Below are 17,461 nucleotides of genomic sequence, written 5' to 3' on the forward strand. Positions count from 1 at the left end.
GTCGAACGGTCGACTCTGTTTCCTAGGTGTTTCAGTCGCCTGTTGAAAAGGTACCAGGATCTGTGTGATTTCCCGTGTGGCGACCCACTGTGCCGCCTGAAACAGCCGTGCTGAGATTCGTGGCACTTTTTTGCCTGGGAATCTCCTGGCCTGGCTCCCTGTTTCAGTCCCCTTTTTAATCAGATGAATGGGCGACTCTGTCTCCCAGGAGCTTCAGTCGCCAGCTAAAACAGTGCCTGGACCCGCGTATTCTGTATGGAGAACCGCCGTGCTGGGGCGCTGGTAAGACAGCCATGCCGGCAAAAACAGCCACACCAGCCACACAGCTGCACCGGCCAAACCAGCCATGCTGGCAACCCATGGGGCTCCTCTACCTGCAAATCTCCAGGTCTGTGGGTAATAACAATCCATCTGGAAATGCGGCGTCCACTTACCCTCCACACTTTTGCTGGGAGCTGCAATCCTGATCTGCTCCTAATCGGCCATCTTCAGAAAGCACTATTTGTAACTTTTTGAGGAACCTCCATACTGTTTCCCAATAATGGCAGTGCTAATTCACATTCCCACCAACAGTGCATAAGAGTTCCTTTTCCCTGCAGCCTCACCAGCATTTGTTATTTTTTGTCTTTTTGATAATAGCCATCCTAACTGGGGTGAGATGGTATGTCATTGTTGTTTTGGCTTGCATTTTCGTGATGATTAGTAACATTGAGCATTTTTTCACGTATTTATTGGCCATTTGTATGTCTTCTTTTGGAATGTCTGTTCAAATCATTTGCCCCAAATTCCTGTCTTCTGCATGGTGGAGACCAAGAGAAAGTGTCCCCACGTGGTTACAAAGCTAAGCTCTCAAGGACATAAAACAAAGAAACTTTATCTGGTATTGGTTTCAGGGACCCCCAGCAAAGTTTGTAACTGACCAGCCTACAGGCCGGCTTGAAAAGCAGGCTTACAGGGGTCCTAAGCCCATGTTCTGTCCTGTGATACCCCTCTATTGTAAAACAACACAGAAAGACAAATTTTTAGCACAAAGTACCCCAGATTTGCTACAGCCTAACACTAGTCTCACAAATCCTTTTATTATTAATTAAACCTTTGCAGAGGAGACAGTGATGTTTACTGTTTGGACGTGCACACGCACAAACACACAACTTGAAGAGAGAGAGGTAGAGCAAGAGAGAGAGAGGGAGAGCAAGAGTAGAGAGACTTGACTGGTAAGTTCTTTATGCCGGCATAGTAGGTTTCCAGGTTCCCTTTCTCTGCAGCTTCTAGAATGGAATGGCTTTTGATGACCCTGTTCATGTGCCATAGCTGTGGGGGGTGGGGGGTGGGGCAAGTCACTTTACAAAAGAAAATCACCCTTTTCCATTTTATGGAACCATAGGCAAGGTTCTTAATTTTGTAAGATGCTGCCCAGCAGAATGCATGGGGAACTGAATTAACATTTTTCATCACAATTGAGGCAAAAGGCATGTAACAAAACAGACTCTAGTTACTGTGTTTAGCACCCCAATAGCGACCTGGCAAGGCTTAAACTTTCTTCTGTTGGTTCCTGTTGTCTTTTAATCCACTCACAGTGGGGAGAGATAACCTCCTAGCAGGGAGTCAATGGGCAGTCTTTAGGCAGGATGGAAGAGCAGACAGTCACTCTGAGTTAGGCCTGCTGGACATCCATCAGTAATTCCTTCAGGGTCCCCCTCCACACATAAACACACACACACACACACACACACACACACACACACCACACACACAGAAGGCCTTCAAGACACAGATTCCAGACCTAGTCGTAAACCAAGCGTATTCCTCCAAACAAGTCCCCTATTCTTTGTCCATTTAGATACCCCATAATGGACTACAGACAGATACCCTGTAATGGGGCTACAACTACAGACACCCTATAATGGGGCTACAGACAGACACATCGCAATCAGATTACACACAGATACCCCAGAGGCTACCAAGAGACAGCAGCACCTTGAGAGAGGCCAACAAATCAGGAGAAGGAAGGGGCTGTTGGCAGCACCTGGAATACTCACTGAATCAGACACCTTGCAATGGGGCTACAGACATCTTGTGATAGGGCTGTGGTTATGGGACATTTCCCCAGGACTATTTCTTCATTGTAATTAAATCCATGCACACATTGTAATTAAATCCATGCAGTGCCTCACCGGTAGAGATGGTGCCAGAGTCAGCCCCCAGTTCAAGAGAACTGGGCAGCCACTTGGGCTGGCCTCTGGATCCATCGCCAGAGGGGGGCTAGCTAATCACAGGTATGATTCTGTAATCACTTTGAGCAGTATAATAATTTTAACCATATTAATTTTTCCAGTTCATGAGTGTGGGATGTCTTTCCATTTTTTTTGTATCTTCTTCAATTTCTTCCATTGGCATTTTATAGTTTTCTTTGTAGAGATTTTTTACTTCCTTGGTTAAATTTATTCCCAGTGTGAACCCAAAATATCTGAAACAAATCTCAGTCAATTTAGAAAGTTTGTCAAGGTTAAGGATGTACCCGTGACAGTCTTGGGAGGTCCTGATGGCATGTGCCCAAGGTGGTTGGGGTATGGCTTACTTTTATACATTTTAGGGAGACATTAATCAATATGTATAAGAGGTACATTGGTTCAGTCCAGTAAGGCGGGATAACTCTGTGTTGGGGATACGGGGAATAGGGGTGGGATGGGAGGTTGGGTGAGGTTGAGGGGGTTGGGAGGGGTGGGCTTCTAGGCCTTAAGTAGATAAGAGACAAAAGTTTGCATTCTTTGAATCTGTGACTAGTCTTTCACTGAATACACAATTTAGTCTGGCTCAGTTGATCTGCATTTTTACATAAACAGTAGGGCAGAGGAAGCAATCAGATACGCATTTGTCTCAGGTGAGCAGAGAGAAAACTTTCTGTTCTGCATCTGTGAAGATAAGCTATTAGTTTACATTGCCATGGTGAAATTCAACAGAATTGTTTTAGGGTAAAGATCTTGAGGGCCACAGGTAATTTTCTTGTTGGCAAATTTTGAGGGAAGTATATAGCTTTTTATATTTTTAGCTACCTTATTTAGGAATAAAATGTGAGGCAGGTTTGCTTGTTGTAGTTCCCAGCTTGACATTTCCTTTGGCTTAGTGATTTTGGGGTTCTGAAATTCATTTTCCTTTCACACTAGGTATTTTTTATAGTTATTATAAATGGGATTGTTTTCTTTATTTTTTTTTCAGTTAGTTTGTTATTCGTGTATAGAAATGTTACTGCTTTTTGTATGTTGATTTTTGTATCCTGCAACTTACTGAATTTACTTTATCAATTCTAAGTTTTTTGGTAGAGACGTTATTTTTTTTTTTTCTGTATCAGATCATGTCAACTGCAAACAGGAACAGTTTGACTTCTTCCTTACCAGTTTGGATGCCCTTTATTTCTTTCTCTTGCCTAATTGCTCTGGCAAGAACTTCCAGTGCTGTGTTGAATAAGAATGGTGAGAGTTGGCATCCTTGTTCCCTTTTTTAGGAAAAGCTGGAGCTTTTCCCTGTCAGTATGATGTTAGCTGTGGGTTTCTCATATGTGGCCTTTATTGGGTTAAGGTACGTTCCTTCTGTACCTAATTTGTTTGAGGTCTTTTATGATGAAGGGATGTTGAATTTTATCAAACGCTTTTTCTGTGTTTACTGAGATGTTTGTATGTTTTTTGTCCTTCATTCTCTTGATGTGTTACATTGACTGTGTTACATTCACCCTGAGGTGAATCCCACTTGATTATGGCATATGATCTTTTTTATGTGCTGTTGGATTCAGTTCACTAGTTTGTTGAGGATTTTTGCATATATATTCATGAGGAATATTGGTCTGTAGTTTTCTTTTTTTTGTTGTGTCTTAATCTGGTTATGGTATCAGAGTTATGCTGGCCTTGTGGAATGAGTTTAGAAGAATTCCTCCCCCTTCAGTATTTTGAAATAGTTTGAGAAGAGTTGGTATCAGTTCTTTTTTTTTTTTTAAAGATGGGTTTCACTATGTTGGCCAGGCTGGTCTCGAACTCCTGACCTCAAGTGATCCACCAGCCTTGGCCTCCCAAAGTGCTGGGATTACAGGCGTGAGCCACTGTGCCCGGCGGTATCAGTTCTTCATTAAAAGTTCAGTAGAATTCAGCTGTGAAACCATCTAGTCCTGCACTTTTGCTTTTTGGGAAACTTTTATTACTGATTCAATCTCATTATTCATTAGTGGTCTTTTCAGGTCTTCTGGTTCTTTTGGATAGTGTGTATGTGTCCAGGAATTTATCCATTTCCTCTGGGTTTTTGAGTTTGTTGATGTATAGTTGTTCATAATAGTCTTTAATGATCCTTTAATTTCTGTGATGTCAGTTAAGTGATGAGTCATTTTTATAAAGTTTGTTTTTAAAAATGTTTTTGTTTAAAAAAGTTAAGACACCCGAGGAGTGAATTGAGTTCTCAAATAGAAGCTTGAGGAGCCTTTGTCTCATTGGCAACAAGTGTATGCTACATTTTGTGTGGTCGCAGTTTCTATGGTAACTGAGGCTTACTGGCATAACAAAGGGTGACTCTAGGAACCCCTTACTGATTGTTGAACAGAGACAGTTCCTTGTGAGGATGCATTGGAAAGTGGCAAAAGGCAGGGAGAGAGTGGGAAATGTGTCCATGGGGCTGCAGCTTGATAAATTACTGGCTCTTATTTTCGGAGACTAAGATTTGGAGACTAGGACTCATGGCTGTCTCCTCTATGAATATGGAAAGGAGACATCTTAAAGGAAAAGCCTGGGCCGGACACGGTGGCTCATGCCTGTAATCCCAGCACTTTGGGAGGCCGAAGCAGGCGGATCACGAGGTCAGGAGATTGAGACCATCCTGGCCAACATGGTGAAACCCTGTTTCTACTAAAAATACAAAAAAATTAGCTGGACATGGTGGCACACACCTGTAGTCCCAGTTACTTGGGAGGCTGAGGCAGGATAATTGCTTGAACCCAGGAGGTGGAGATTGCAGTGAGCCGAGATCATGCCACTGTACTACAGCCTGGGTGACAGTGCAAGATTCCACCCTCCTCCCCCCAAAAAAAACAACAACAACAAAAAGGAAAAGCCCATTAGGAGAGGGGAGAGGAGTTTGTGGAAAGTAAAACCATAAAACAAGGTAAAGTTTTCTTTGTTTCTTGTAGGTGCTGTGGAGGCAGCAGTTATGAAACAGAGACCCTGCTGTCTTCATGAAAGGTGCTTTTTAGTTGGGCAATCAGACAACAAAGGAAAATATGAAACAAATATGTAATACAATATGTTGGTGATGTGTGCTAAGAAGACAAAGCAGGGCAAGGACAGTGAGTGGGTGGGCTTGTCCCTTTAGGTGGACAGAGAAGGCCTGTGGCCAGGATGATGTGAGATCATTATGGGAGTAGGACAGTGGAGGCCCCAAGAAGGAATGTGCCTGGTAGGCCAGGAAGGAAGCCAGTGTGACCAGAGACAAGAAAAAGAGAGGTCCTGATATGAGATAAGAGAAGATTCCACTCGGAGCCAGATTATGCTGCACCTCGAAGCCCTCAGAGAACCACTAAGAACAATTGTAGTAGAGGAATTTGCATATTATCGTGGCTGCTTGGCTGCAGGCTGAAGAGTAGGGTGAAGGGTGGAAGGTTGGTCATAGCTGAACAAGGTGGTAGCAGTGGAGGCAGTGAGAAGTCAATGGATTCTGGGTATCTTATAAAGGTGTTTCCAGGCCATGCGTGGTGGTTCATGCCTGTAATCCCAGCACTTTGGGAGGCTGAGGTGGGTGGATCACTTGAGGCCAGGAGTTTAAGACTAGCCTGGCCAACAAAGTGAAACCCTGTCTCTACTAAAAAAAAAAAATGAGCTGGGCATGGTGGCATGCATCTGTAATCCCAGCTACTTAGGAGGCTGAGGCGGGAGATTTGCTTGAACCTGGGAGGCAGAGGTTGCAGTGAGCTGAAATTGTACCGCTGCACTCCAGCCTGGGTGACAGAGCGAGACTCTTGTCTCAAAAAAAAAAAAGTATTTCCAGTACTATTCCCTAACAGATTGGATGTGGAGTGTAAGAGAAAGGGAGGATGACTACAGATTCTTGGCCTGGCACCAGGAAGAATCAAGTTGTCGCTACCTGAGATGGGGAAGATGGAGAGGAGCAGATTCTGTGTCCAAGGTGCACACATAGTCGTGCGCATGGAGGCTGGGCCATCGTTGGATGTGTGTGTCTGCATTTGCAGGAGGTCTGAAAGGAGAATAGACTTTGGGACTTGTTATTGTTTAGATGCTGTGGAAAGCATGAGGGTATGAAATAAGTCACCGAGGAAGGGATGTCAGTTGAGAGGAGGACTTACAGTTAATTTCTGTCTCTAAAAGACATCACCTTGAGGGACTGCTCCCCTTCATCCAGGTTGCTGCAGTTGCCCAGAAGTGTTTGGAGTTTGTCAGGATTGCTTTTCACCTTGAAGGGTATGTTTCTGAATAACTTTGGTGGTTGCAGATCACACCTGTTGCTTGAGGCTAGATTTAATTTTAGGGAAACTTGACAAATCATGCCCATACAGCTGTGGGATTTCATAATGTGGGTAATAAATTGGAGTAATGTAGGTTTATTAAAGTGAAATGTGACAAAAGTGCCATTATGTTGATTTTTGCTTTTTCCTTGGCTGAAACTTACCTTAAGGACAGAATATTTTTGCACATGAGTGGAGACCATTGGTTGATTAGGAGCCTTGTCCCCCATGTGCATGCAGGTTCTGGCACAGAGGAGATTCATTATCCTGAATGTAGCCACTTATTTTAACAACCGACTCATAAGTGACCCATTTCTAATCAGGGGCCCCCTCCTTACTCTGGCAAGTTGGAAGGTTTTTCAATAGGGATTTCTATTTCCAAAGTTTACGACCCCCAACTCCGACCTCCACCTCCTGTCCTAGTACTCTTGCTCCAACCATTGCTCAATCTCGTGGCGACCTCCAGTGTCTCAATCCCATCTCTGACAGTCCCTCCTGTCATCAGTCCCACAGTCACCCAGTGGAGATTCCACAGGCTTTTGATCTCATCACTCTTTTGTAAACAACCTGCAACAGTTTCCTTGTGCCTTTCTCTCTGTCATGCCTGGCCAAAGCAGCCCCAAGCCCGGTTGAACCCAACTGTGCATCTGCACTGGAACCACTGCACAGGAGCAGGAGAGAAATTCCACAGCCACATGCTTTCTGTGCACAGCAGAAACCTCAGATGTTCGCCCAGACACCCAGAAGTCTCACTCTTTTCCCTTAATGAAATTTTGTTCCTTGTCTCTGATACCAGATACTTCCTCAAATACCCCATGCCTTGTCTTAGCTCATGATGTTGTTTCATAAGTTAGGAAAACAGAAGCCACTCAATGGGAACATCCTCACCTTCACACCACCAGGTCTACAAACCCTCCGGCACAGGTATCATCCTTGATTTCTTTTTTCATTTCTTTCTTTCTTTTTTATTTCTTTTTAATAGACAGGGTCTTTCTCTGTTGTCCAGGCTGGAGTGCAGTGGTGCTGTCGTAGCTCACTGCAAGCTTGAACTCCTGGGCTCAATGGATCTTCCCACTTAAGCCTCCTGAGTAGCTGGAACTACAGGTGTGTATTCTATGCCTGACCAATCCCTGATTTCTCACAGCTTCACACACGGGTCATTCCCTCTCTCATCATCAGTCTTTTCCACCAGCACCACCCCTATTGCTGTTACAAATACTTTAAAAAAAAGAAATCCTGTTCCTTGGCTTACCTTGTCCTATAGCAAGACCCTTCCTCTGCTACCTTCATAATAGAGCGGCTCTGACTCTGTCTCTGCCTCATCTCCAGCTGCACCTTTATCCTGGCTCAGTGTGGCTTACCGACACCACCCCTCCAGTAAATCAGCCTCATCAAGGCCATCAGCAACTCCTGGTTGGATGTTTCTTGGTGCTTCTCTTCCTTGATCTTTTCAGCAGCTCTTGATCCAGTTGACTCCTCTCCTTGCAGTCCTGGCTCTGCAGGGGGGAACCACATGCTTTTTGTTTTCTTCCTCCCTTCATGGCAGTTCCTAATTACTCTCCTTTGCTGGCTTCGGTCCCTCATCTTACTTTGAATCACTGTCTCAACCAGAAGCAGTCTTGCTTCTCAGGGGGCCATTTAGCAATGTGTGGAGATATCTGTGGTTGTCACAACTGGGGTGTGGGGGTTGCTCCCGGCATTCAGTGGGTAGAGGTCAGGGATGCTGCTACACATCCTGTAACCCACAGGACGGCCCTGGCCCCTCAGCTGTTATCTGGACTAAATGTGAACAGTGCTGATGCAAGAAACTTTCTTGAGGCTCCTTCCTGGACCCTCTTGAGTCTTTAGATCTGCTCCTAGGTGATGGAATCTAGTGCCATTGCTTTAAATACATTTCCTATGTTGGCGACTCCCAAGTTTATATCTCCAGCCTGTACCTCTCCCTCCAGCCACAGATTTGTATATCCCACTACTTACTTGGCATCTCTACTTGGAGGTGTCTTCAGCGTCTCTGCATGTCCAGTGTGGAACTTGTGATATTTTCCCCTCTGAAACCTGTTTTTCCAGCCTTCTCTGGCTCAGCAAATGGCATTGCTTCCCACCAAGTTGCTCAAGCCAGAAACCTGGGATTCACCTTGAGTCCTCCCACTCTCTCTTCAGTTAAGCCAAGAGCAGTTCCATCCATTCTTTTTTCACAATTCGTCCACATGTGTTTGATAATCTCTGTCCACTGGCCTGTCTTCAGTAAGTCCTCATTATCTCTTGCCTTCCACAGGTCTGTTTCTTTTGCCGTTCACCATACAAAGTCATCTTTTAAATACAAACCAGATCATGCCACTTTTTTTTTTTTTTTTTTTTTTTTTTTTTTTTTTTTTTTTTTTTTTTTTTTTTTTTTTTTTTTTTTTTTTTTTTTTTTTTTTTTTTTGAGATGGAGTTTGGCTCTTGTTACCCAGGGTGGAGTGCAATGGCACGATCTCTGTTCACCACCTCTGCCTCCTGGGTTCAGGCAATTCTCTTGCCTCAGCCTCCTGAGTAGCTGGGATTACAGGCTCGTGCCACCATACCCAGCCAATTTTTTGTAATTTTAGTAGAGACGAGGTTTCACCATGTTGACCAGGATGGTCTCGATCTCTTGACCTCGTGATCCACCCGCCTCAGCCTCCCAAAGTGCTGGGATTACAGGCGTGAGCCACCGCGCCTGGCCCCTGCCACCTCTTAAAACAACTTGGGTGGCTTCCCATTTCATCAGGAAAAGGAAAAAAATCCCAGCCTCTTAATAATAAAACCTGCCCTGGCCTCCCTACCCTGACTCCAGGCCCTACTTTCTGCCCTACAGTCATCTGCTCTTTTGTTCCCTGATCAAACCACGCCCTTTCTCACCCTGGGGGCTTTGCAGTGCCTTTCTCTGCCTGAAATTCTCTTTCTCTGCCTGAAATTCTCTTCTTCTTGCCTTGGCCAAGACCTCGTCCGTCATTCAGGTCTCAGCTGAGGCATCTCTTTGAGAAGCTTTTCCTGATGCGCCTAACTTCTACTCTCATCCTCCCACCAGCTTTCTTTATCTTGTTTTTTTATTAGTCTGTTTAAAAAGTATGTAAGTCCCCTGAGGACATAGAAGGTGTGTCCTTGGAATCTAGCCAAATGTGTGGTTGTACCCAGTTTCTATTTTAGGGGTCTGAACACAAAGGTTCATTAGTTAAACCCTCATAAAATCTTGGGAGACCAGCTTGGTGGCTCACGCCGGTAATCCCAACAGTGTGAGAGGCCGAGGCAGGAGGATTTCTTGAGGCCAGGAGTTGGACAATAGAGTGAGATCTCCTTTCTACAATAAATAAATACATAAGCAAATAAATAAAAATTAGCTGGCTGTGGTGGCACACACCCGTAGACCCAGCTACTTGGGAGACTGAGGTGGGAAGATTGCTTGAGCCTGGAGGCTGCAGTGAGCCAAGATTTCCCCCACTGCACTCTAGCCTGGGTGACGGAGCAGACCCTGTCTCAGAGTAAAATAATACAATGAAATAGTCTTGGCTTCCGCAGTCAGTATGCAAACACTGCTGCCCCTCCATTCCCCGACTGTATTTGGTTTGTGTTTGGAATTGTCAGGAGCATTGTGTCCTCTACCAAGAGCAATGGGTAGCTTTGCACCATGGCTGCACTAATTGGTTTGTGAAAGATAGATCAACTCCTTGCTTTTTCTTTATTCTTTTTTTAAAAAAAAAATTGTAAAAGCCGTACACTCAATTCAAATATTTAGTAGGAGGTGAAGTACAAAGCGGAAGTTCCCTTCTCCTCTTGCTTTCTCTCTCCTCAATTTATTTCCTGGGGATACAGTTGGGGACTCATCCCTTTGAGATTTTAAAACCCAAGATTACATTGAAAGAACCAGATACTACTCACTGTCCTAGTCATCTTAAGGGCACAGCACCCCTGTGTCTGGGGAGCTGCCCAAAGTCTGGAATGTAGATATGGGGCAACAGGAATAGTGAGAAGAAGGAAGATTATAGCAGAGCCAGGAGTCAATTTTATTTTTCTCATCGTTATAATGAAATGACTTATTGAAGGACCTGCTATGTATTACATTAAAAATCCATATAGTATCGGTTGGATCCTTTCAAAAGAGTGGATTTGATTCTTTCTCTTGCATTATTTTGTAGCTCTCACTTTGTGTAACCTTTGGAAGGATCCTTTGTGATGTCTTAATGCTTGAGGCTGTATTTAATGCTTGCCATCTGGAAAGATGTCACATGAACAGTCTGTTTAAAGTATGGAGGAATAGCATCCACTCTTGGGCTTCTTGCCAGCTCTACCTCCTCATCCCTTTCAACCCTGGATCTTTTGTCTTCCATGCTGGCCCCCAGGTGACCTCACCCAGCTTTCTGGCTTTATCTGTGCAGAGATCACTTCCCTGAACTCGAGACCTTTCTATCCAGCTGCCTACCCTACATGCACCTGGGTGTCTGAGAGGCTTCTCAAACTCACTGTGTCCCAGATCTCCCTGACAGCCCAGCCACCCTTTATTCTTTCCTAACTCCATCTGTCCCACTATTCAGGCCATCTATTTGGGCAATATCCTGAGCTTTCTCTCATCCACATTCAGTTCATCAGCAAGTTACATTGTTTCTCCTTTCAGAAGAGACCTGGGCTTGACCATTCCTCAGGCTTGCACCAGTTCTCAGTCCAGCCACTCCAAGCCACCGTGACCCTGGACTTAGATTGTTTCATCAGCCTCCAAAATGGTCTTTTTGCTCCACGCCTACTCCCCACCTCTTCAGTCTATTCTCAACATAGCACTCAGAATGTTTCTACTAAATTATTAGTCAAATAGCATCTTCTGTGCTCAGAATCCTTTGGTGGCTCTCTGTTTCATTCTGAGTAAAAGAGCCCTTGCAACGACAAGGCCCTGGGAGGCTTGCACCCTCTCACCAGCTCTCTCCTGCTCCATGGTCCATGTCCAGTCTACTACAGCATCAGGGCCATGCTGTTCTGGAAGCCTGTGGGCATGTTTCCACCCCAGGGCCCTTGGCTGGGTTGTAGTTTTACAAACACCAAATGGCTCCTTTCCTTACCTCCTTCAAAGTCTTGCTCAAAGACCACCCCAGTGAGAACTCCTCCAACCCCATTTAAAATTGCAAACCATCTCTGCTTAATTTTTCTCTAAAGCGAATTTCTCATACTTTATTCATTTCCTATTTATTTTATTAATTGTTTGCCCCCTGCACTAGTGTCTAAATATCATGGTGACAGGATTTATGTTATTGACATAGTGAGGACACATTTGACTACATAGCAGTTAAATTCTTGTAAGACCACATTAACTAAGTTAACTATTTTCTGTTTTAGAGACAGAGTCTGTCTCTTTTGCCCAGTCTGGAGTGCAGTGGTGCGATCATAGCTTACTGCAACCTGGAACTCCTGGGCTCAAGCGATCCCTCCCACCTCAGCCTCTTAACTGGGACCACAGGCATGTGCCACCATGCCTGGCTAATTAAAACAAACTTTTTTTTTTTTTTTTTTTGAGACAGAGTCTCACTCTGTCCCTAGGTGCCAGGCTGGAGTGCAATGGCCCGATCTTGGCTCACTGCAACCTCCGCCTCCCAGGTTCAAGCAATTCTCCTGCCTCAGCCTCCCGAGTAGCTGGGACTACGGGCATGCACCACCATGCCCAGCTAATTTTTGTATTTTTTAGTAGAGATGGGGTTTCACCATGTTGGCCAGGATGGTCTCAATCTCTTGACCTTGTGATCCACCCACCTCAGCCACCCAAAGTGCTGGGATTACAGGTGTGAGCCACCACACTTGGCCTAAAACAAACTTTTTTGAAAGAGTTGAGGTCTTGTTATGTTGCCCAGGCTGATTCGAACTCCAGGCTCAAGCAATCCCCCTGTCTACCTCCCAAAGTGCTAGGTGTGAGCCACTGTGTCTGGGCTAACTATTTTCTGGATCTTGTCTTTTACATTTATAATAAAGGGTCTCATAGGTAATACATTGACCCTTCAACAATGTGGAGATTAGTGGTGCTGACTGCCCACATAATAAAAAATCTGCTTATACTGTTTGATTCCTCAAAAACTTAACAACTAAAAGCCTACTATTGATATTATAAACAGTTGGCTAACTGTACTTTATATAAGTATTATATACTGTATTCTTAAAGTAAGATAGAGAAATGTTATTAAGAAAATCATAAGAGAAAATACATTTACTGTTGATTAAGTACATTTACTGTTCATGAAGTGGAAGTGGATCCATCATCCATCACAAAGGTCGTTATCCTTGTTTTTTTCACAGGGAGTAGGCTGAGGAGGGAGGAGGAAGGGGAGAGGTTGGTCTTGGTATCCAAGGGATGGTAGAGGCAGAAGAAAATATATGTGTAAGTGAACGGCACAGTTCAAACCCATGTTGTTCAAGGGTCAGCTGAATATAAAGAGCTAGTAATTAATAAGCATAAGGCAGACAACCCTGTAGAAAATTGGATACAGGGCAGTGAACAGACTTTTGACGGCAGAAATACAGAAATGCTTAAAAAGATGACAAATGCCCAGCCTCGTTAGTAATAGGGAAATACAAATTAAAATAGCAAGGTATCTTCATCCATTGATTGGCACAGATTACAAACATTGGTAACATCTGGTGTGACACAGGGTGTATTCCTAAGATTCTCTCAGGCGCTGCTGGTGAACGTACATGCTAGCACAGGCTTTGGAGGATAATGATGGCAGTAGGATATTCGGTAGTCTGTCTACTTACCTGTGTGTTACAGCACATAGAAATGTGTCTTGTTTTAATCAGTTGGAACACTATTACACAAATGGTTTTATATACTTCTTGTTTGTAACATTACTTTTATCTGTTATAACTCTATAAATGTATACATTTTGGTGACCCCATTATATATATGTAGCCCAGCTGTGCAGTGATGTGATCATTGCTCACTGCAGTCTCCACCACCTGGGCTCAAATGATCCTCCCACCTCAGCATCGCCTGAGTAGCTGGAGGTATGTATATGCTCCATTACACCCTGCTAATTTCTAAAAAGTTTTTGTAAAGATGGGTTCTCAATATGTTTATCATACTGCTCCCTATCTTTTGATAAGTTTCAGTTTATGCTTCTATAAATAATGCCAGATGTTTATTCCTAGAACTTCTTACCTATTTCAGATTATTGCCTTAGATTTTATTTTGTTTATTTATTATTTTTTTTAAGATGGGGTTTCACCATGTTGGTCAGGCTGGTCTTGAACTCCCGACCTCAGGTGATCTGCCCACCTTGGCCTCCAAAGTGCTTGGATTACAGGTGTGAGCCACCATGCCCAGCCTGCCTTAAATTTTAGATTTAGATGTTAGATTCCCTTGATAAATAATGCAAAAAACTGCTTTGGAAACCGTAACCTTTATTTGAACAATGACACAGCACATTGCTTGCAGACTGAGTGTGGGGCAAGGATCTCCTGAGTCCCAAGCCTGCTTTCTCTTTTGTAATCTTCTGCCTTCTCTTGGGATTTAAGCAAAAGATCAGAGGTTCTTTTAAGCAAAATATCAGAGGTTCTTTCCTTAATTACAGTGCTTCCTGCAAGCAAATGAAAGACGGAAATCCAAGGCAGAAATGTGCACTTGCTCTTCTATATTAGCTGTGGACTATATGAGAAGGTCTAGTGTTTGTGTAGCATTTCAGCTTCTGTCATTACAGCTGAAGTAACACCAAACCGCAGAACATGTAAAAATGTTTTTCTTACATGTAAATATTCCTGTTTATAATTTACTATGCTACCTTTTAAAATTAATGGGTAACATTGTTACATCTGATGGGCAGGGCTCTGTACCCTCATGTAGGCTTTTCAGGGTCTCCACACTCATCCTCTTTTCCAGGCCACTCCCCTGCCTCCTCATCTTGCCCACCCACTGTGCGGTGGTCCATTGGAACTGGCAGTCTACTTGCCATTCCTCTCTGCCATGTGGTTATGCAGAGTCTTCCCTCCTGAGCCAGCACTCTCCTGCCCCACCCACATCGAATCTGCAAGTCCCCCTCGTCCTGTAAGACCAGCCTCCAGAAGCCTTCCAGTACCTTCTGTAGCAGTTCTTGGGGTCCTGCCCAGAGGCATTCGCTTCCTGCCCTGAGGTTCCACTCACTGATGTGGCACTTGCCTTGCTGAATGCCGTGCTTGCTCATCAGACCATCTTCATAACTAGATGGAGAGCAACGCTCAGACAGAGTCTGCCCCTCGTTAATTTCTGTGTCTTCTGCAGAACACCTGCTACTTAAAAGATGGATGTTGTTTCTGGTCACTAAATTAGGTGAGAGTTCAGGCTTGATGTTCTCTGTGGCTTTGTTGCAGGTCTTTCTGTCTGAGTGGAAGGAGCGCAAAGTTGCTCTCTCACGGCTCACCAGCCTGGAGATGAAAGATGATTTCCTCCATGGACTGCAGATGCTGAAATCTCTACAAGGTGCACATGTTGTCACGCTGCTTGGCTATTGTGAGGATGACAACACAATTCTTACTGAATATCATCCTCTAGGTTCCTTGAGTAACCTGGAAGAAATACTAAATCTTTCAAAGTACCAAAACGTGAACACGTGGCAGCACAGGCTGCAGCTGGCCATGGACTATGTCAGCATCATTCATTACCTGCACCACAGCCCCGTGGGCACGCGGGTCATGTGCGACTCCAACGACCTGCCGAAGACACTGTCCCAGTATCTGCTGACAAGCAACTTCAGCATTGTGGCAAATGACTTGGACGCCTTACCCCTGGTGAACCACAGCTCCGGGACGCTGGTAAAGTGCGGCCACAGGGAACTGCATGGGGATTTTGTGGCTCCAGAGCAACTGTGGCCCTATGGAGAGAACATGCCTTTCCGCGATGATCTCATGCCCTCATATGACGAGAAGATCGACATTTGGAAGATCCCAGATATCTCCAGTTTCCTTCTGGGGCACGTTGAAGGGAGTGATATGGTTCGATTTCATTTGTTTGATATTCACAAAGCATGCAAGAGCCAGACTCCCTCAGAAAGACCCACTGCTCAGGACATTCTGGACACCTACCAGAAGGTCTTGGATACGCTTAGAGATACCGTGATGTCTCAGGCAAGAGAAATGCTGTGAAAACCAGACCAGCCAGTGAAGGTGGGATTGAAGGGCTGAATGGAAGTTACAGCATTCTACTCTGAGGGTGGAGTTTTTTGCCTGAGTTTTGTGTTTCATTGTTTTTTATGGCTTAGCCATGTGGTTCTTTGTTCACATCCACGTGTACATTGGCATGTGTTCCGAATTGGTTGTTAGACTTATTTATTTTTTTTTTTTTGAGACGAGGTCTTGATCTGATGCCTAGGCTGGAGTGCAGTGGCATGGTCTTGGCTCACTGCAGGCTCCACCTCCCAGGTTCAAGCAATTCTCCCATCTCAGCCTCCCGAGTAGCTGGGATTACAGGTGCACCACCACGCCTGGCTAATTTTTGTATTTTTAATAGAGACAGGATTTCACCATGTTGGCCAGGTTGGTCCCAAACTCGTGACCTCAGGTGATCCACCCTCCTTGGCCTCCCATAATGCTAGGATTACGACACAAGTCACCGTGTTTGGCCAGTTGTTAGATTTCCATGGATTTGCAGTTTCCAAAGTGTCTCTTGTTATTAATTTCTGCTTTTATTCTATTGTGGTCTGAGAAGGTACTTGATATGGTTTAGATTTTTAAAAATTTGTTGAGGCTTGTTTTGGAGTCTAACATATGGTCTGCTGGAGAATGGTCCATGTGCTGATGAGAAGAATGTATATTCTGCAGCTGTTGGACGAAAGGTTCTGTAAATGTCTTTTAGGTCCATTTGATCTGTAATGTAGATTAAGTCCAGTGTTTCTGTCTAGATGATCTGCCCAATACTGAAAGTGAGGCGTTAAAATCCCCAGCTATTATTTGTATTAGGGTCTGTCTTTCTCTTTAGTTCTAATAATGTTTATATATCACATATATATTGTTTATATATGAGTGCTTCGGTATTGGGTGCATATATATTTAAAATGTTATGGCCTTTCACTGAATTGATCCCTTTGTCATTATGTAATGATCTTCTTTGTCCCTTTTTGTGTTTTCTGACTTAAAGTCTATTATGTATAAGTATAGTTATTCCTGCACTCTTTTGGTTTCCATTTGCATGGAATATTTTTTTCCATCTGTTCATTTTCAGTCTATATGTGTTTTTACATGTGAAATGAGTTTGTTATAGGTAACATATAGTTGAATCTTTTTTTTTAATCCATTCAGCTAGTCTATATCTTTTAATTGGAGAATTTAAATTATTTACATTCAAGGTTTTTATTGATAGGTGAGAACTTAGTCCTGTGCTTCTGTTGTTTTCTGATTGTCTTGTATATATTTTGTTCCTATCTTCTATCTTCTGTTTTCTTTTTTGAGATGGAGTCTTGCTCTGTCTCCCAGGCTGGAGTGCAGTGGCGTGATCTTGGCTCACTGCAATCTCCACTTCCCGAGTTCAAGCATCTCCTGCCTCAACCTCCCAAGTAGCTGGGATTACAGGTGCCCACCACCATGCCTGACTAATTTTTGTATTTTTAATAGAGACAGGTTTTCACCTATCTTCTTTTATATTGTTTACTTTATAATTTGGTGGGTTTTTTTTTTTTTAAATAGTCATAATGTTTGACTCCTTTTTGTTATTTCTGGATCTGCTCTACCAGTGACTTTTAAGCTTTTGTGTGTTTTCATGATGGTAGATACCATTTTGTCTCTTCCAAGATCAGATGAGATTGGGCGCATTCAGGGTGATATGGCTGTCTTTCTCTTCCAGATGTAGGATTGCCTTAAGCATTGCTTGTAGGGCTAATCTAGTTGTGATGATTCCCTGTTGTTGTTGTTTTGAGACGGCGTCTTGCTGTGTCGCCCAGGCTGGAGGGCAGTGGCACAATCTCGGCTCACTGCAACCTCTGCCTCTTGGGTTCAAGCGATTCTCCTGCCTCA

General features: G+C 43.9%; 1 protein-coding gene across 6 annotated transcripts in view; it reads left to right on the forward strand.

Annotated features, from left to right (window-relative positions):
• The window catches only part of POMK (protein O-mannose kinase), a 68,224-nt gene that overhangs the window by 19,112 nt on the left and 31,651 nt on the right, over positions 1-17,461 (forward strand). For 4 of the 6 annotated variants that reach the window (XM_017545980.2, XM_017545979.2, XM_037744772.1 and 1 more), the window contains exon 5: positions 14,828-15,619. In XM_017545980.2, coding sequence (XP_017401469.1) covers positions 14,828-15,598 — 771 coding nt within the window. In that variant the 3' untranslated portion in view covers positions 15,599-15,619. Of the gene's footprint in view, positions 1-14,827; positions 15,664-17,461 lie in introns of those variants that run through there. The other 2 variants (XM_037744770.1, XM_037744773.1) reach the window with 1 other exon arrangement.

Source organism: Cebus imitator, unplaced genomic scaffold, assembly GCF_001604975.1.
Source record: "Cebus imitator isolate Cc_AM_T3 unplaced genomic scaffold, Cebus_imitator-1.0 Scaffold183, whole genome shotgun sequence".
NCBI classification, from domain to species: domain Eukaryota; kingdom Metazoa; phylum Chordata; class Mammalia; order Primates; family Cebidae; genus Cebus; species Cebus imitator.